General features: G+C 35.7%; 1 protein-coding gene across 19 annotated transcripts in view; it reads right to left on the reverse strand.

Moving 5' to 3' along the window:
• PTEN (phosphatase and tensin homolog) overlaps nt 1-20,985 on the reverse strand; it is a 153,746-nt gene that overhangs the window by 35,162 nt on the left and 97,599 nt on the right. For 15 of the 19 annotated variants that reach the window (XM_070057650.1, XM_008270133.4, XM_008270132.4 and 12 more), the window contains 3 exons: nt 10,101-10,145; nt 4,388-4,431; nt 2,382-2,620 (listed from right to left, as the gene is read on the reverse strand). In XM_070057650.1, coding sequence (XP_069913751.1) covers nt 2,382-2,620; nt 4,388-4,431; nt 10,101-10,145 — 328 coding nt within the window. Of the gene's footprint in view, nt 1-2,381; nt 2,621-4,387; nt 4,432-7,736; nt 9,665-10,100; nt 10,146-13,987; nt 14,117-17,030; nt 17,199-20,985 lie in introns of those variants that run through there. The other 4 variants (XM_070057651.1, XM_070057652.1, XM_070057664.1 and 1 more) reach the window with 4 other exon arrangements.

Below are 20,985 nucleotides of genomic sequence, written 5' to 3' on the forward strand. Positions count from 1 at the left end.
CCGGCACTGTAGCATAGCAGGTAAAGCTGCTGTATGCAATGCTGGCATCCCATGTGAGCACCGGTTCGAGTCATGGCTGCTCCACTTCCAATCCAGGTCCTTGCTATGGCTTGGGAAAGCAGTAGAAGATGGCTCAAGTCCTTGGGCCCCTCTGCCAGCATAGGAGACACAGAAGAAAATTCTGGCTCCTGGCTTCGGAACGGATCAACCCAGCTGTGGCCTAGGCAGCCATCCAGGGAGTGATCCAGAGGATAGAAGACTTTCCTCTCTCTGCTTCTGCCTGTGTATAACTCTGCCTTCCAAATAAATAAAATAAAATTTTATTAAAAAAGTTGTGCAATTAAAAACTGCAAACAAAATTTTTTTAATTATTTGTTTGAAAAGCAGAGTAACAGAGAGGCAGAGGCAGAGAGATAGAAGAGAAGTCTTCCATCCACTAGTTCTCTCCCCACATGGCCACAACGGCCAGAGCTATGTCAATCCAAAGCTAGGAACCAGGAGTTTCTTCTGGCTCTCCACACAGGGGCCCAAGGACTTGGGACATCTTCTTTTTATCAACAAAGGCATTTGCTTCTCTCTAGATGAAAATGGGATGAACAAAAGGTAAACCTTTTCAGATCCTCATCTCTATAATTAATTCTAGAGCTATCACCTCAGTGTGCAAACAGAATGCATGAATATAAGGAAATCCACCATAATCTCCAACATTCAGTAAAAGATTCAATTTTGCAAGCAATCACCAATAATTTGGCATCCCTACCTATAACCCAAAAAAGCTACAAACACACAAAGAGTTGGAAAAAAGGCGATGAGGAAGCAGTAAAGGAACCAGAATCAATGATGGATATCATCACCTCTATTTTTGTTTTGAAGTTGAACAAAGTAGAAATTAGCTTAACTTGGAGGAAAACTTTCCTAATTATAAAAATTACTGAAACTAGGATAAATTTTCTGCATAAAGTTGTTGTTGTCTTCATGCCTGAGTTTTCTAAATGAGTTTTCCCATTCATCTAGAGTGATTTAAGGGTTTGTCCTTCTGGGGAATGGAGAAATATACAAAATCTGTTTGTATCAAACATTAACAAGTCTTTTCATATTTACCATCCAAACCATTCAAAACCATCTCTTAACAAATCACTGTAAAATTTTCCCAAGAATTTGCTGTTTGCTTTCAAATAAACTACAAATTACATTTGTCACTTATTCTTAATATAGTCTTTTCTAAATATTCAATCTCTGACCAATGTGATTATAACTATACTTATGAATATACTTATCGAAGACTATTTTATTTATTATAAAAGTACAGGTTGACTGTAGTAGGTAATGGCATCCAGATTATTATTCAAGGGCATTAAATTCTCAAGCAAGTTTCAGAAATAGCAAGCTTACTTTTACTGTGCTTTTAAAAAATGCTACTTTATTAGGATTTTAAGAGACCAAACCTCCAATACAATTAATGGCTGAGATTTGCAATGATTTGATATGAATATGGCAGCATGAACGGAAAAAAAAAATCAATGAATACATTATTTACTTATTTAGAAGTTGAAGCAGTAACAAGATTTCAAAATTTAGAAGGCAGAAACACAGATTAGGAACTATCTTTTTAAAAGCTATTTTCTAGGAGCTGGAGGGAAAAGAGGGGTGAAATGGGGTACAAAGTTTCAGTTAAACAAAACAAAATCTGGAATTGACTGAACAACATGGTAACTACCCTTAATACTGTACTGGGGCTGGTGCTATGGCACAGCGGGTGGAGCTGCCGCCTGCAGCGCTGGCATCCCATACGGATGCCTATTTGAGTCCTGGCTGCTCCACTTCCCATCCAGCTCTCTGCTATGGCCTGGAAAAGCAGTCGAAGATAGCCCAAGTCCTTGGGCCCCTGTACCCGTCTGGGAGACCTGGAAGAGGCTCCTGGCTCCTGATCAGCTCAGCTCTAGCCATTGTGGCCAGTTGGGAAGTGAACCAGCGATGGAAAACCTTTCTCTCTCTGGCTCAACCTCTCTCTGTAACTCTATATTTCAAATAAATAAAATATTTTAAAAATAATAATGATAATGTACTGTAATCCTGAAAAGTGCTAAGAAAGTGGATCATGAATGTTCTCACCATGGGGCAAGTTGTGGAGGATAACTTTATGAAGTGATTGATATGCTAAGTAGCTTGATTGTGGTAATTATTCCATAATACATAAATACATATGTCAAAACACCACATTAGATACCATACATATACATGTATATAGTATGTATAATTTTTATTTTTCCATTATACCTTAATAAAGTTGGGGAAAAAAGTTAAGTCCAGGAAAGAAAAAAAAATCTGTTTTCCAATAAATTCTCAGATCTAGGGAGAGGAAAATATCAAACTTAACTTACCTTTTTGTCTCTGGTCCTTACTTCTCCATAAAAATCTAGGGCTTCTTGTGCCTTTAAAAATTTGCCCCGATGTAATAAATATGCACAAATCATTACACCAGTTCGTCCCTTTCCAGCTTTACAGTGAATTGCTGCAACATGATTGTCATCTTCACTTAGCCATTGGTCAAGATCTTCACAAAAGGGTTTGATAAGTTCTAGCTGTGGTGGGTTATGGTCTTCAAAAGGATACTGTGCAACTGTGGTAAAAAGATAACCTCAGAGTAAGAAAAATATCTCTTCTAAATTTTTATTTAAAAATAGGTTAACTTTAGAAATGTTGCATATAAACTAATCAGGTGTTTCTAAGAAAAACTGAATTCTAGAGAAAAATAATCTGCTGCCTGTTACTTTTAAGTTTTGAATAGAAAAATATTTTCTTCATAACTCTTAAATGTACCACCTTAGACAGGGAGGCCAAGTATATTACTGTCCCTACTTCATGCAGAAAAAAACTATGTGAAATGGAGAGGTTGTACACATCACAACCTCTCACAAGTAGAGCTGGACCCAAAATGAAATGTCACATGGCCTTTTATCAGACTCTCAATGAATTTCCTAACCAAACTAGTAATAATATTTACATCACCACAGAATTTCAAAGAAAGTATAGATTATTAATAGAATCAACTACTGAAAGAAATTGCATTTTACAATATATAAATTATGCTTTGTAATGTTAACTGTGTTATTTAGAGGTGGTCTTGTAAATGTTAGTGGTATACGAACATGACTTTAAAGGCATTTACAGAAAAAAAAACAAAAAAATTACTTATGAAAATATACAATTGTAGTAAAGTTTATCAAATGAAGCTGCAGGTCTTTTCAGAAGAATTATTAAGAATCTATGACTTCTCTGTTTCCTATAGTCAAAATTGAGGTTTCTTTTTTTAAATTTGTCTAGAAATAGAACTTTAGATATATCACTATCAAATTTTATCTGATTAGTATCTACCTTGGCTCCAGCCTATTAAGTCTTAAAAATCCTGACTCACATCTAACATACTAATCATTCTCTGTGTCATGTAAATGTGTGAAAAGTGTATCTTACATCTTCCACCAAATCATCAGAGTGTGCTACAGAACACAATCTAGTAAGTCCTTTACTGTGATGGGACAGCTCTTGCAGTGGACAATAACTACCATTACAGGGAGTTGGGGCAGTTTTCACTTAGTCATCTGTACTTAGTCATTCCATTGTCATTTTTCCAGTGACAAAAAAACATGCAGGAAAATCTGTTAAAACTAGATAAACCTTAAACATGGCATGCTTTGCCTAGAAAGCAATAGCCTAAGTCCAACAAAAAAGGAAGTATTCTTGGCAAATCTGTTTCTCATCGTACTTCAGAATTCTCAAGCAAGTATTTGAAAGTCCATGCTGCAGCTTCAGCAGGGATCAATGGCAAATATGTAAATCAATCTGTAGCTCATGTCACTCACTTTCTCATTTTGACCATGCATCTGCCATGCTTCTCAACTCTCCAATTTCCTCTTTGTTTAAGGGGTTCTACAAATACAAGTGAAAGTTTCTGCAGGTTCTGTAATAGAATTTACCTGTGCCTAGTAGAACTCATTTAAAATAGTTCACTGCTTTCATTCATTAGGCTTCATGTTATACCTTCACCACCTTTTAAGTCATTCTTCAATAAAGAGTTAAGTAGTCTTACTTTCCCTCTATGATCACACTTACTGTCATACCAAATGCCTTAAATACAAGGTAGACTCCCCTCCTTATTATTTCTTAGTGTAGGAATATCTAATTCTTAAAATCATTCTGTACTTCAGCCTGCCTCACCACAGTGATAAGTTCATGGGATACTTTGTTTCCTAAAACACAACAGCAAAATTAATTTCTTTCAAACTGTCAAAGACCATCCTTAAGATATTCATCTCAGTTAATAATTTAAATAATTATATAGGCTATTGATTTTAAGTTAAACAATATAAAGCAATATATTTATACCTACCTCTGCAGTTAAATTTGGCGGTGTCATAATGCCTTTCAGCACATCTAAAAGAAAAGTTTATATGTAATAGAAAGTTACTTTTTGTACTTGGAGGAAAAGAATATTAATATTAAAAAAAATTTCTTGAACTTTATAATATGTCAGGTATTGAGCTAAGTATTTCATATTGACTACATTTAACTCCAACAATTCTGTTGTAGGTACTGTTATTATTCCTACTTTATAATTAAGGAAACTGAAACTTAGAAGGTTAAATGTATATCATTAGACGTTATGCACTTGATTACAAAATTTGTGATATCGCTAACACAATGCTGCAAATTCATCTGTATCTATACCTTCAAATTTCCTGTATGGAATTTTTGTAGGCTATTGAGATATATTTTTGATTTCACAAGTACCTGAAAATAATAAACTAGTTTTGACATTATCTTTACCTCACAGTGGAGCATATATATCCAGTTCTTCAATTATTACTAAAAAGATGCATGTTAAAATAGTAAAATCATAATGGCAAAGGAAAAGTAGAGAAAAACTGAGTGGCACTAATCTACATTTTGTAAAATCAAATCTTTTTCCCTTTTGAGAAGTCAATAGTTATATTTTTTAATAATCTCTCAGGTTAAAAATTTTAATAATGTTTGAAAATAATGAAATAATAAATAAAATCAATACAGAATCATAAAAATGCTGATAGCATTACTAGAGAATGTAATAAATGTATCTGCATCTTTAACAGTAGAGATGTTTGTCTTTTACTTGAAACTAATAGGCCATGCTTAATATTAATCATTAACAGGTTCTGAGAGAGAGCCTATGTCAGTGTGATCAGCACCATCCTGGAAAATCCAAGTATCATCCAAATCAGATTTTCAAAAAATTATTTTAAATGTAACCTTAACATTTTAGAATAAAGGTTTACTACTCCTTAACCTACAATTTCAAAACATCTAACATTTTAAGTTTATGACAGGCTCAACTACAGTAGAATGTGATCTGAGAGTATGAGATTGCATAGTCTTTAATCAATACACTTAAAGGGTCAAACATTTGAAAATTGAAAAGCTGAATAGTGAAACACAACTGGCCCAAAGAATTTCAAGTGACTGTACACCTGTATTATATATTTAGGAATCCTAAAAACATCTATATGGTTCCTTTACTTCAAAGAATTCCAAAATCAAATTCACAAACACTGAGTTAATTATAAGCAAACTGCAGTTCACTGGTTTCTAACTGGTGAGACCTGAAATAAATCAACTTTCATATTACCACTCAAAACAAGTTAAGCTTTTCCTCCTTGCTTTAATTTATTATATTGAGTTTGGTAGAAAGAAAATTTATTTAGTAATGACAAATGCATGTATAGGCATCCTGGATAAATAATTTCATACTCACTGATATGAAAAATGTGATAGGCAAGAAAAAGGGGACTGACCAAGAAAGTTGTCATTTTTATACTTTTCTTTGGTACAGATTAAAGTGAAGACAAGATCAATAATGAAGAATCCATAACAGAATATGGATTAGAAGGTGGATGGAATATAGGACTAAGAAATAATTCTAAGATGTTGGTCTCATGACAGCACAAGAGAAAATAAACATAGCTTTGGACAGCTTTATTTCTCCAAACTTTCCATATTTTCTCAGGATCTCAAAATGTTTTGGTTTAAAAATGGTGCTCAAAAATTTTAAGATGAATATACAGAGGGGAGAGTGGAAATAATAGTTACTAAGTGTCTACTAGATGCATTCAAATTACAAAGAAAGTAATTTCTATATTTTCTGCTTCAAGCTCACAACCATGTGAACCATGTGATCATATATAATATTATCCTCATTTTACATGAGAAAGCTAAGATTTAGAAGAGCACTAAACAACTTCCCCCCAAATCATAACATGTAAATGGAGAGTCAAACTCAAGCTCAGTGTCTGATTACAAAAGTCTAACTTTTTCTACCACTGCTTCAAACTTCCATTTGTACTAAAAAATACAAAACAGTTTTAAATACAAAAGCAGTAATACATTTTAGTCAATTTGATTGACTTCCTATAAGAGCAGTATTTTTCACAAAAGATGGAACCACCAAACAGTGATAAAAATAAGAAAAAAGTTACAAAAATCTTTACAGGTAAGTATGTGACAGTTTGCTGGAACTACTACTGATGACAGCGCTCAGTGAAGAGGCTGTTACAGTAAAAAGATAAAGAATGTCTTCTTAATTAAAGTTTTCTCAGATATATGCACTACCTACACGAAATCAGTTTCCTTTAAACTTTTTGCGATATATATGTGATACAGTCCTCAATAAACTAAAATTAAAGATACACAAATGGCAAATAGGATTTAACCATTTAAATAAACTCAAAATACATCATTACTTTTTTATCATTACTTCATAAGGGTTATATAAGACAAGATAAACGAAGATCCATTGAAAGAGAGTTTTTATGAAAGAGTAGTAGAGAATGAAGGGATAAGATTGACAGGAAAAACTTTCAGAGAAGTGAGACTTGCCACAGAATGACTTCTTTCTTCAATGAAGTTATGCCTATCTTTCAAAAGAAAATTTAATACATAAAATTCATAATACCCAAAGGCTGATCACAAAATTATGGAGTGTGTTAAACAGAATATACAGTGAAATACAATAAACATTTAAAAAGTTAGTTTCCAGTGAACACTTAAGTTTCTCACAAGGCAGAAACTATACATGTCTTTAGTCCTTATCTCTCCTTCGTCCCCAACCCTGTAAGAATATAGATTATACTAAGGAAGAAACAAAAATGAAAATCAATTGCACCAAAAAAAAAAAAAAAAAAAAAAAGATTAATTTAACAAAGTATCAGTATGCCTGAATGTAGTCAATATTATAAGTTTTATTCTTTCCTAAAATAACTTAATAAATGCCTGTACAAACTACAGAGATATAAACAGATGCAGTTAATTATTAGAAAGTCAGCATGAAGGACTCTATATCTCAAAAATGCTATAAAAAGTTTAACATACTAATAAATATGGGTATGCATAGTTCAGTACTTTAAGATCTTCAAATTTATATATGCTTGCAAAGACATACATATTGTATATATTTCTATCCTAAAAATAAAAGATATAAAATACAGATACCTGATGCTTGCTAGACTTACCCAGAACCAGATATTTAAATAGGATGGAAAGAAAATAGATGGTAAAGTGACATCAGAAATTGAAATATGCTAAAATTTGATAGTTCCAGAAACTTTTGAAGTGAAACAAAGTTGGGGAGGTTGAAACAAATAAACAAACAAAACAAAACATAAAGGGAATGTTGGTAAAAACAGTGGATGATCTGCTACTATATGTACCTGTATGACCTTGTTCAACTCACTTAACTTCTCTAGGCCTCAGATTCCCCATCTGTAAAATGAGAAGGTTGGACTAAATGATCTTCAGATATTTTCCAGTTCTGAAAGTCTATGATTCCACGTGGGGAAGGGGAATTAAACATAGTTTAAAATCTATTCTCAAAAAAAAAAAAAAAAAAGCTTCTCTCAACTAATAAATAATTCATTAACTTGGGAACCCTATGTGTGGAAATACAAAAACATGCAGGCAGTTCCCAGGCTATCCTCTTATGACAACTTTAACCAAAACAATATAAATGATCTACAATACTGCTAGTACAAGCCTAAGAGTTCAGTTCTGGAAGCAGGAAGCCACTACATACAGGAATGAAAAGAATTTCCTTCCCTTTCTTTGGATATGTTAAAGCGGAATAAAACTTTGACAAAGGCAGAATTTGTCTTCAGTGTCTCTCAACCACCTTTCTGGGACTCCAAATCTCTAATTCTGAGAGTAGAAGCCTGCAAAATGCCTTTAAATTTAATGGATTTGGAGGCCCCGCACTATGCCGCAGTGGGTAAAAGCCCTGGCCTGAAGTGCCTGGAGCCATTGTGGCCATCTGGGGAGTGAACTAGCGGATGGAAGACCTCTCTGTTTCTAGCTCACTCTGTAACTCTGTCCTTCAAATAAATAAAATAAATCTTTAAAAAAAGGTTTAATAGATTTCAATTTCTGAATGGATTTAAACTTCTGACAGTCCTTGACCTTCTTTTTTTTTAACTCAACTTCTGAATCCCATTGTTCAGAAAGTTCAAAGCTTTGTAGTTTTTATTTTCTTCCAAAGACTCACTATGGCATCTGCAACAAGATTCACTGAAGGAGAAGTTACTCAGGAAAAGAGGAAGACCCCTGAAAGCACAGATTATTTTTAAGTTGGGATCACCTGACCTCAAGCATCTCTCACTTTCTTCTATCTTGTTACCTCTTACCACAGCAACACCTCCCACTTCACCCCACGCATACACCACAATCCTGCCGTATTTCTAAGTACTAGTATGCCAACAAGTTGCTTACTATCCCTTCCATCAGTTACATCATTCCTCTCCTCAGAGACCTACAGTGAAACTTTCACCAATTTTTTTCATGTCTCTATTCCACTCCCACTCCTAACCCCACCACATCAAATATGCCTTCTTTTATGAAAACTTTCCTATTGGATTTTATCATTATGTCTCCTGTTCTTTTCATTGCTTTCTTCTTTACAAGACTTCTGTAATATTTTCTCTACCTTTCATATAAGACTATAAACTATTCTAGGACTGGAATTTTGTCTTATTCATCCTTTAGCACCCTCCCTCCACATTTTATGTATAGCATGAGGTAAGCACACAACAAAATGATTGCTCCTTTGTGAATCTGAGGAAATCCATGAAAGCTCACTAGAAATACTCTGAGCACTTCTGCGGTCTTATCAGAAGAGAAGTATCACTAAATTAAAGATTGAAAAAGAATACCACACAAGTCAAGAAGGCAGAGAGAATCTTTCACCTTTTTTGGTTGAAATTTAAATGACCACTGGGGCCAGAAGAAAATTTTGCTCTTAACATTTGATAAATTAAACTCTGCAGAAAAATTGCAAGAGTGTATCAGTAGATGTAATTTAACATAAAGAAAATTTTCCTATTGTAAATTTATAGATACTTCCTGGAAAAACAAAGACCAGTAGAAAAAGAACATATCTTATGCACCATTTTTAAAAAAAAATTAGAATACAGTCAGTATTTTGGGAAGGAAAAACAGTTTAAAAGGGCAAAAATGGTAAAGTATTTCCTTTCTTTTTCTTTTTCAATTTATATTGCCAGTGTCAAAAAAAAAAAAGATAAGGTCAACTAGCTCTATCAGGTGGGCAAAAAAGCCCTGCCCCAAACAAGAGAAATCATCCAATTCAATAATTTTAGAGAACTTATTTGTTATACACAGTTAGATAATACTCTCATAGCTGTTTCAGTTGACCTAGAGAAAAAAGATAAATAAAATTATATTTACTCTGTATAATACTTCCATGGCAGATGTCACTAATGCTGTTTTAACAGAGCTCTGCAGTGAATTACACTTCAAATTACCACACGATTACCAGCTCAAAGATGGGCTGGAGGCCAAGTCATTTAAAGCAGATCAAGTAACATGAGTCTGTGCCAACATTGTTTTACCTCATCACTACACTTTCTAAATGATCTAACAATGCTCTCAGACTTCTTGAACTAATTGTTTAAAAAATACAATTCTCTTAAAATGTATCTTTACCTTACTCTAATAAGGAAATAACTTTCACTTAATAATTATTTTAGAAGATATTTGCAAGCATACAAATAGGAAAATATACTTACAGATTGTATATCTTGTAATGGTTTTTATGCTTTGAATCCAAAAACCTTAAAACAAAAACAAACAAACAAAAAGCCACCATTAACAAAAATCAGCTAACATTTGAAATTACAGTAATACTGAGAGAAACCAAGTAACCCAAATGAGTAGTCCCTCAATGGGTTTAAACTAGTACTTATGTCCTTCTTCAATAATTACTACATTACACAGATTTATACAATCTGAAGTAAAGCCAAAGCTTTTCAATAGAATGAACATTTTCAGAATCTTGTTTTAAGCCTAACATAAGACTGAGAATTAAGAAATACCTTCTTTAAAAACCAACATTAGCATTTATCGCACATATATACCAACTTCATACAGATTTGCAACAAAGTTATAAGCAACCAGAACTTTTTTAAAAAACAAAAAACTATCAGAATAAACTGAATTTATCAGAATAAACAGAATAAAAAGTCAAATGAAAAACAGAAGACTAGGGACCAGTGCTGTGGCACAGTGGGTTACGCTGCCTTTTGCAGCACCAGTATCCCATGTGGAGGCTAGTTCAAGTCCCAGCTTCTCTACTTCCGATCAGGCTCCCTGCCAATGTGTCTGTAAAGCAGCAGATGGCCAAAGTGCTTGGGTTTCTGCACCTAAGTAAAAGACCTGGACGAAGCTCCTCACTCCTGGCTGGGCTTGGTCCAGCCCTTGCCTTTTTGGCCATTTGGGGAGTGATACCAGTGGATGGAGGATCTCTCTCTCTCTCTCCTCTCTCTCTTTCAAATAAATTAACAAACAAATCTTAAAAAAAAAAAAAGACAAAAAAAGAGTTCAAGCAGTTGAACATATAATTATGTGTCCCAAAAAAGAAAGAATAGTAAGAAATTACAGGTACAATTCAATAAAAATATCCCAAACTGAAAGACTTTTCAAACTGAAAAGGTGCATGAATACTCAGCAAAACTGATAGAAGCAGGCCCAAACTAGAGGCATGTGTGTCTGTGAAGGTTCTGAATCGCAAAGAGGCAAACAGAAGACTGTAAAAGCTACCTGAGAAGAAATACCAATACCCCCTTTTAAAGGCAACACTAGCAGCTGAAAAACAATGGAGGAAAAATTCTCCAGTCTAAAATTCTATACCAGGACATTCTATACGTCAAGTGAGAGCATACAGTAAAGGCATTTCAAAACAGGCAAAATCTCAAATAATTTTGCTTCCTGTACGCTTTCTCAGGAAGTTATTAGGAGATGGTGCTCCGACAACACAAGAATGTGAATCCAAGAAAGAAGATGACAGATGCCAGTTACTGAAGAATCCAACTTACAGGGAAAGAAAAGAGAATCTTCATAATGATGGTGAAGGGGTATCTCAAGCGAACAGCCATTTATAGCAAGCCTAGAGAATAATTAATCTAGATTAGGGCAGATGATAAGGCTCCTGAAGATGTGCTCAGCATGTTCAGAGATTTACAGAATTAGGGGCATGTTTGTCAACAAATTAAAATGAAGAACATAGATAGCTAAAAAAGTAAAATGAAAGACACAACTGTAATTCCAGGGAAAACAAAATGTGCAGGAAAAGGAGAGACAATATCCCATATCACTCAACAATGGATTACATTTCCTAGTTTATAATCACACAAAAACTCAATAATGTTATAACAAAACTTACACTGTAAATAATGGAAAAAGGAGGTATGGAGAAGAAAAGTCTAGAAATATGTGTGAGATGAAGAGAAAAACAGTCCATGAATTTGAATTTTAAAAAAAATGACACAGTATAAAAGCAGTACTTGTAACTCTGTCAATGACAGAAATGATACCATTTTATATCAAACTACAGTTGTTAGAGGTAGGCCATGATCCTTAAGGAAAAAGAAACATGAGGTGGTTCCTTCATAAATGCAAGCCTGAAGGCTCTTTTCTAATGCAGCAAAAAGAAATACAACTCCTATGCAGAAAAGGTTTTCACTGAAGAGGCAGATTAGAGTTCTGAGTTGCTAAGGCAGCTTCAGTTTGTCAAACAGGGTCCTAGGGAAGAGTGGATTCCCAGGACGTGAGTCAAGAAGTTTGATGGATTTCACCTCAGGTCTCTGGCTAAGGGTTGGGCTATGTATGTTCAGGATCTGAAAGCATAACGGAGAGGACACCAAAGGTAGTACATTACTGGGAGAAGCTGGAATTCTGATCCAGCCAGAGTGGAGAGACCTCACTAAGCACCCCAGACATTTAGCTTAGACTACAGAAAAGCCAAGTCTTAGCAGTAAGGACCACACCCTACAAAAAGAACACAAAGTCTGACTATACCAGATCTACCATTAATTTAAATACTTGCTTGCCATGTACTTGTCTACCACTTCTGCTCTGTATTATACTAATTAGATCATAAGGCACCTGAGACTGGGCGCCTTGTGGCTGTTTGGTGCCTAAATTTCAACGTGTCTAATATAGGATCATGCACACCATTGGCACTCAATAAATCTGACACTGACAAAAAAAATTTAAATGCTTGCCAAAATGAAACCTGACACATTTAATGAAAATAACAATCCACGTTCCTTATAACATTCAACATATAAGTAAAATTGACTAGATAGGTAAAGCAGGAAAACATGACCAATAACCAAGGGGGAAAAAAAAAGAGAAACGTATAAGTCAGTAAAATCAGACTCCAAGATGAATCAGATAACACAATTACTAGACAATGACTTTAAAAGCAGCTATTATAAATACATACAGGATATAAAGAAAAAATAACTACTAAGAGTGAAAAGATGAAACGTTTCGAAAAAAATATACAGATTATGAAAAGAAGAAATTCTAGACTGCAAAAGTACAGTAGAAAAATCTACAGGATACTCTCAACAGAAGACTGGAGACTACATAGGAAAGGTATGACAAATTTTATTCTCCAAAAATCTGTTCAGCAAATATTTATTAAGCATCTGTCATATGACAAGCACTTTTGTAGACAACAGTGGTTAACAACAACAACAAAAAAAACTCCACCTATTGACAATCACAATCAAGAATGCTCCTAGAAACTTGAGAAACCCGGTGGAGAACCAACTTTTATTTTAAGGTATCCCATTTATAAAACAGCCTAAGAATATTGGATAACTCCCACTAATCCTAAAAATGTGGGAAAGAAAAATTAGCATCTGAAAAAGCAAAATAATTACTTATTTGCTACATTTTTCGGTAGCTTACTCATTATTTGGTAATCATATATATTTCCCATGCTGTATTCACGTTTAATCGACATTTTCAGGCCGGCGCCTCGGCTCAATAGGCTAATCCTCCACCTAGGGGCGCCGGCACAGCGGGTTCTAGTCCCGGTGGGGGCGCCGGATTCTGTCCTGGTTGCCCCTCTTCCAGGCCAGCTCTCTGCTGTGGCCCGGGAAGGCAGTGGAGGATGGCCCAAGTGCTTGGGCCCTGCACCCCATGGGAGACCAGGATAAGTACCTGGCTCCTGCCTTCGGATCAGCGCGGTGCACCAGCCACAGCGCGCCAGCCGTGGCAGCCATTGGAGGGTGAACCAACGGCAAAAGGAAGACCTTTCTCTCTGTCTCTCTCTCTCACTATCTACTCTGCCTGTCAAAAAAATAAATAAATAAATAATCGACATTTTCTCTTAGAAACTAGTGTAACTATGTGCACTACTACTGTTAGTACTACATTTAACTGGATCTTTTTTGAAAATATAACAGGTGGCCGGCACCGCGGCTCACTAGGCTAATCCTCCACCTTGCGGCGCCAGCACACCAAGTTCTAGTCCCGGTCGTAGCGCCGGATTCTGTCCCGGTTGCCCCTCTCCCAGGCCAGCTCTCTGCTGTGGCCCGGGAAGGCAGTGAAGGATGGCCCAAGTGCTTGGGCCCTGCACCCCATGGGAGACCAGGAGAAGTACCTGGCTCCTGCCTTCGGATCAGCGCGGTGCACCGGCTGCGGCACGCTGGCCGCGGCGGCCATTGGAGGGTGAACCACCGGCAAAAGGAAGACCTTTCTGTCTCTCTCTCTCTCTCACTATCCACTCTGCCTGTCAAAAAATAAAAAAATAAATTAAAAAATATATATATAACAGGTGATCTCCAAACATTCTAACCTTTAACTGCTGTCTCCTGATCAGTTTCAGATTGTTTAAATTATCAGTTACATATTTATTCAATACAAGAAAAGTAGTAACTAACTATCTTGGTGAAAATGTACTTGTAATGCTTACTTGCACAGTACTGCTTTCTCCTGCATTACCTCACATGAAACAGAATATCAAAGTTAACAGCATTATATAATTCCACTAAAAATTACTCCAAGTATGCAAGAAAATCTATTGTCTCTAAGTATAAAAATGAAAGGAAATAAAGCAATGGAGGAAATTACTTACAACTTGCTGAAGAAATTCAGCCAAACATTTCTTTGAAGTATCATTTTGTACTTTTATCAATATGCATGATAATTCCAGTTGATCTACATCTTTGCCAACCCTTGTTAACCCTTTAAGATTTAGCCATTTCATTAAATATGAAACAACATCTGATTGTGTCTTAAATTTCATTTCCCTTGATGACTCATTTTAAACATCTTTTCATATACTCATTGACTATATGTCTTCTTTTATAAAGTTTCTATTTACATCTTTTGCACTTTCTTATAGGATTATCTTGTCATTATGAAGCTGTAAGACCATCTTTATTATATACCATAGATTCAAGTACTTTGTCAGACACATGTATCATAAATATTTTCTCCCAAGACTGTGCTTGCTTTTTTTTTCTTAATTGTATCTTTCAAAGAGTAGTTTTTAATGTTGATGAAGTCCAATGTGTCCATTCTTTTCTTCTATGGTTTTTTTTTTGTTTGTTTTGTTTTGTTTTTTGTTTTTTGTTTTTTGTTTTTTCTGACAGGCAGAACGGACAGTGAGAGAGAGAGAGACAGAGAGAAAGGTCTTCCTTTGCCGCTGGTTCACCCTCCAATGGCCGCTCTGGTCAGCGCGCTGTGGCCGGCGCACCGCGCTGATCCGAAGGCAGGAGCCAGGTGCTTCTCCTGGTCTCCCATGGGGTGCAGGGCCCAAGTACTTGGGCCATCCTCCACTGCCTTCCCGGGCCACAGCAGAGAGCTGGCCTGGAAGAGGGGCAACCGGGACAGAATCCGGCGCCCCGACCGGGACTAGAACCTGGTGTGCCGGCGCCGCAAGGTGGAGGATTAGCCTAGTGAGCTGCGGCGCCGGCCTCTAGGGTTAATTTTGTACGTACTTTTTTCTCCTGTCTTTTTATCTCTAAGCTTTACAGTTTTAATCTTACTTTTTTTATGCCTATACAAGTGATTTTAATTATTGTATATGATGAAAAGTATCAGTCAAGTTTCATTCTTTTACCATGTTACTCTAGTATCATTTGTTAACCTAACATGATGCCTGGGCTGCACACTGGAGTTTCTGGCTTTGATTCATAGCTTCTGACTCCAGCTTCCTGCTAATGCAGACCTTGAGTGGCAGCAGTATTGGCCTAAATAATTGAGTTTCCACCACCTTTGTGGGAGACCAGGATTACATTCCTGGCTCATGCTCTGGCCTCAGCTATGAAAGCCATCTGGGGAATAAACCAGTGGGAGCTTGCTCTCTCTACCATTCAAATAAATTAATAAAAATTGCATCTGTATTGAGCATGTACCATTATTCCCTAAACAATACAGAACTACTTATATAACATTTACATTGTAGAAGATACTGTCAATAATCTAAGCGATGATTTAAAGTATACGAGAGAATTGTGTAAAACTATATGCCACTTTAAGAGACCTGAGCTGAGCATCCATAGATCTTGCTGTCTGTAAGGGGTCCTAAAACCAAGCCCCCATGGATAGCAAGGGACTACTATACTGATACCAGAAAGAACAGGAGTAAATTTGCTAATAGAAAGAAGCCAGACACAAAAAAAGTACATACTGCATTATCGTATTTACATAAAATTCTAGATTAGGTAAAACTCATCTACAGTGATAAAAAGAAGATTAAAGATGGCCTAGGACCAGATTTGTGGACTGCGAATGGGTATGAGGAAACTTTTTCTAATACAAATGTTCTAAATCTTGATTGTAGTGGTATTGAAAAGAAGGCTGTGTATATTAATATCAAAAATCTTTTAACTGTACACTTAAAATGGGCAACATACATTTTGTTGCATATAAACTACCTCGATTAAGTTGTTTTTAACGGTAACATGAATAGCCTCTGATTTTTAAATATCAATTTTAAAATGCAGCTTACCCAGACTCATAGAATCACAAATGCCCTAAACAGCACTCTGGCCTCAGAATCAGCCCTTAAGGCATTTGGAACTGGCTAAAATGCCTATGAGAGCATTTCAGGCATGGAAAGCCAAGACACTGTGGCAAAAAATGACGTAAATGAAAGATCTCTGTGAGTGAGATCCCAGTGGAAAGAAGGGGCCATCAAAGAAGGAAGTACCTTTCTCTGAAGGGAGGAGAGAATTTCCACTTTGATTATGGCCCTGTCTAAATACTAACAGAGTCTGTGGACTCAAGAAGCTTCCACAGCCTTGGCAGCTCATGACAAGAGCCTCAGGTGATCCCTGACATCATAAATAAGAGTGTCAATTGTTAAATCATCAATAGGAGTCACTGTGCACTTGCTCCCCATGTAGGACCTCTGTCCTTAATGAGTTGTACTATGAGAATTAACAGTAAAACTAGTCTTCAAACAGTACTTTATAGTTTGTGTTTGTGCGTGCAAACTGTTGAAAGCTTTACTTAGTATAGAGTTGATCTTCTGTATCTAGAGATAATTAAAAATGAATCTTAATGAAGAATGGGATGGGAGAGGTAGTAGGAGGTGGGAGGGCAGGTATGGGGGGAAAGATCGCTGTAATCCAAAAGTTGTACCTATGAAATTTATATTTATTTAAAAAAGCTTTCTTTAAAAAAATGCAGCTTACCTTAAAAAATAGGAGGTATATATCACCTTCAGGAAGTAGAGTTTTTTTAGCATGAGAAGAATAGCACTGTCTAGAAAAACACTGAGCAACAGAACCAATATTTCTTCAATAATGAGACTGTTCTATACTTGTGCCGTGCAGTAGTCACTAGCCCCATCTTAGGTTACTGATCATCTGAAATATAGCTAGTACAAATGAATGACTAAATTTACAATATTATAATTAACTTAAATATAATCATAAATAGCTACTTCAGGTTAGGCTACCATATTACATAGCAGAGATTGAAAAAAAAAGTATCTATGAAAAAAATCTACTAGAACATGTGCCTCCTAGTCAGGTAATAAAAACAGGTATATTCTTGGAATAAAGCATAAAACTGGAACAGAGGGAAAAAACTACAAAAATTGGGGACTCCACAACTGACAAAATACCTACTTAAAATATTTCCAACTGTATGCAGCTTTCTAACAAATTATTTTCTAACAAATAAACTTGAATAATTTGCTTTTACTATTAGAATAAGAATAAAGAAGGAAACTACAACTCTGAACATATTTCTAAGCAAGAATGAGGAACAAGTTTGAGTGGAAATGCCAGGAAGCAGGGAGAAAGTATTCATATAATTTTAGAGTTCACATCAGACAAGGAAGGAAATACTGGCAAAGTCAGATATGATACTGATCAGTAAAACAACAGATTTCAAAAGCTTCATTTAAATAACAGTCTATAAATTCATGACTCAATCTAAAAGGAAAGACTATGAAGAAGCTTTATAAACTAAAATTCTATACAAAAAAATAAAATAACTTTAGTTTTAAAAAGACAAAGAAAATAAAATTTCATAAATAACCAACATAGGTGCAGAGAATTTACCCAAAAATTGAGATGTATCTTTCAGACTTAATACCTATAACTGCCAAAAAGGGGAGAAATAATCACAGATGAATACAAAACAGCATATATACAGGAACACAGCAATGATAAAAACAAAAGGCTTGGGGGAGAGAAGAATTTCAGACCAAAAAGAACAAAAAAACAATTGGAATCCTACAGCTTAGACAGCTATATATTGTTCGAGACAGAGAAAAAAGCAGAAAGCAGGAACTATTAAATTCCCTTTTCACTTTCATCTTCTCTAAGAGAATATTCCTTTAAGGACATCAGGACTTTTTTTTTTTTTTTTTTTTTTTGGATTAAAAGTACTTTCTAGTTCCTAACTTAAACAGGACTATTTCTTACAGAATATTTCTTAATTGCAATTAACTAAAATATTTAATAGTAATTATACATCTAAGGCAGATAAGTCAACAATCAGTAATTCAAGCCAAAGTTACCCCATCAAGCTCTTTACTCTCACCACCTAATCTGAATTTTATAGTTACAAAATTCAAATGGCAAAAAACGGCAGGACATTCAAAGATTGTCTCAAGAAAGAACATATTAGCTTATTTATTTTTATAGTGTTCACAAAAATCATTAAGAAAAAACAAACTAGGCCAGAGCTGCGGTTCAATAGGCTAATCCTCTGCCTGCAGCGCCGGCATACCAGGTTCAAGTCCTGGTCGGGGTGCCGGATTCTGTCCTGGTTGCCCCTCTTCCAGTCCAGCTCTCTGCTATGGCCCAGGAATGCAGTGGAGGATGGCCCAAGTGCTTGGGCCCTGCACCCCCATGGGAGACCAGAAGAAGCACCTGGCTCCTGGCTTTGGATCAGCGCGGTGTGCCAGCCACAGCGCACCAGCGGCCATTGGAGGGTGAACCAACGGCAAAGGAAGACCTTTCTCTCTGTCTCTCTCTCTCACTGTCCACTCTGCCTATCAAAAAAAAAAAAAAAAAAAAAAACACCTAAAAGAAAATTAAGTTAAACATGGAGTCAATAAACATATATATACCTTCAAAAAAATATGTAAGACCAATAAACACCTAAAAGTTGCTTAAACTCACAACTAAAGAAATGCAATGAGGCTGGCGCTGTGACACAGCGAGTTAAGCCCCGGCCTGCAGTGCTGGCATCCCATTTGGGGACCCGTTCGAGTCCGAGCTGCTCTATTTCTGATCCAGCTGTCTGCTAATGTGCCTGGGGAAGCAGCGGAGGATGGCCCAAATCCTTGGGCCCCTTGCACCCCTGTGGGAGACCAGGAAGAAGCTCCTGGCTTCAGATCAGCTCAGTTCCAGCCATTGTGGCCATTTGGGAATGAACCAGTGGATGTCTTTCAAATAAATAAAATAAATTAAAAAAAAAAAAAGAAGAAATGTAATGAAATCACAAGGTACCAATTTTACAAATTGCAATAATATTTAGTTAGTCAAGGTTGTGAAGGATGGAGGAAGTACTCTTAAACATTTTGATGCTAGTATAAAACACCATTTTGAAGGCAAAAATTTAAATCATGGACCCAATGGACCTAGCAAATCCATTGCAAAGAATTCACCTATGTGAGTAAAAGAACACCAAGATACATATATGAAGCTGTTATTAGAAGACTATTTTGAATGGCATAAAATTGGAGACAGCTTATACATCCATCATCAGAGGCTGTTTATTACGTCATAAAACAGAGTAAAAGGTAACCAATAAAAGATCACATAAAGATTTTTTTTAATTATTAAACAATGTACCATTAAAAGGTGCCTTGAACCTATCATTTTATCTTTCAAATGGTAGCCTAAGTATTTGATTATGTGTTATCAGAAATACCATATTTTCTTTAGTAATCATCTTGTCAGGTAGTAACTAATTACATCCATCCAAAACCAAAAATAAAATATCAGATAGGTGCCCATGACAACAAGGAAGACTCCTAAAATACATTAAATGGAAAAAAGGTAAACAGTGTGAAGTGTGCTCCCTTTACTTTTTATAAAAGTGTATAAGCAATGAAAGCAATTTCTAAAAGAATATATGAAAATTTTAATCACAAACATTTTTAGCAAGAAGGACTAAGGATTAGGGGGTGTAAAGTAGAAGAAATTTGTGGAAGGTATTTGTCACCTCTAAGCTGTTGAGCAATCAAATATTACTCTAATTTGGCGAGATTCTAATTTCAATTGCATTCTAATTTCAAGAGATTAGAAGCAGATACTTCTTTCCTCCTTTTTCTCTCATCACATGTAGAGGCCTGAAAAGAACTAGATCTCTCTAATGAATGAGAAAGGACAAGGTACATAACACGAAGAGGTTATTCACAGATTGTCAGAAAAGCTCAAAGTAGATGAACACAGTTACCAGTATCCTGTAGTGAAAGCAACACCAGGTAAAGAGGGTGCCCAAGCAGCAATGTGGTAAGCCTAACTGCTCCTATTTCAACCTCCTAGCCATATCCTACTTCCCATAGCTTTTAACCTATCTCCCAGGTTCTCAAGCCATAGGCTACCTAATACTTTTCAAAAGAGTCCACTTCTGGTTAATTAGAGTCACTTTGTGTCATTTGCAATCAAGAACCCTGGCTTCTTTGACATTATTTTCCTATGCTTTGAGAGTTGATGAAATTATACTTTTTTGTGTGTGTTTCCTTTGGTGTTTAAACTTTATGATTTGAGACTGATAGGAGAATAAACAATCCACTTAAAAGAAGATAAAACAGCATTTAGAAAAAAAGGGGGGTTGGTTAACTACATTCTCTCAAAGAACTTGGATATCACTTAGGGAAACATTCACTATGGCTGTCCCTCCCACTTCCTCCTTTCTCCTCCCAAGGATTTCATGCCTACAGTTGGCTCATTGTCTTAAAAGTCTAACACAATAGAAAGGCGGAAAAAAGCAAGAAAATAGCACTTTCCAAGGGGAAATGGGAAACATTTTCCGTAGACAGAAAGTAGAGTCTAAAAAAATTAAGACAAAAGCAGACAGGTAGTATCACCAAAATCTGGATAATCTATAAAATAAATCTTTCAATATAACTACCATAGTTCAAGTAATTTCAGTGTATAAAAATATAAATTCATTAATGACTCA

The sequence above is a fragment of the Oryctolagus cuniculus genome, chromosome 15, assembly GCF_964237555.1.
Source record: "Oryctolagus cuniculus chromosome 15, mOryCun1.1, whole genome shotgun sequence".
Taxonomy (NCBI): domain Eukaryota; kingdom Metazoa; phylum Chordata; class Mammalia; order Lagomorpha; family Leporidae; genus Oryctolagus; species Oryctolagus cuniculus.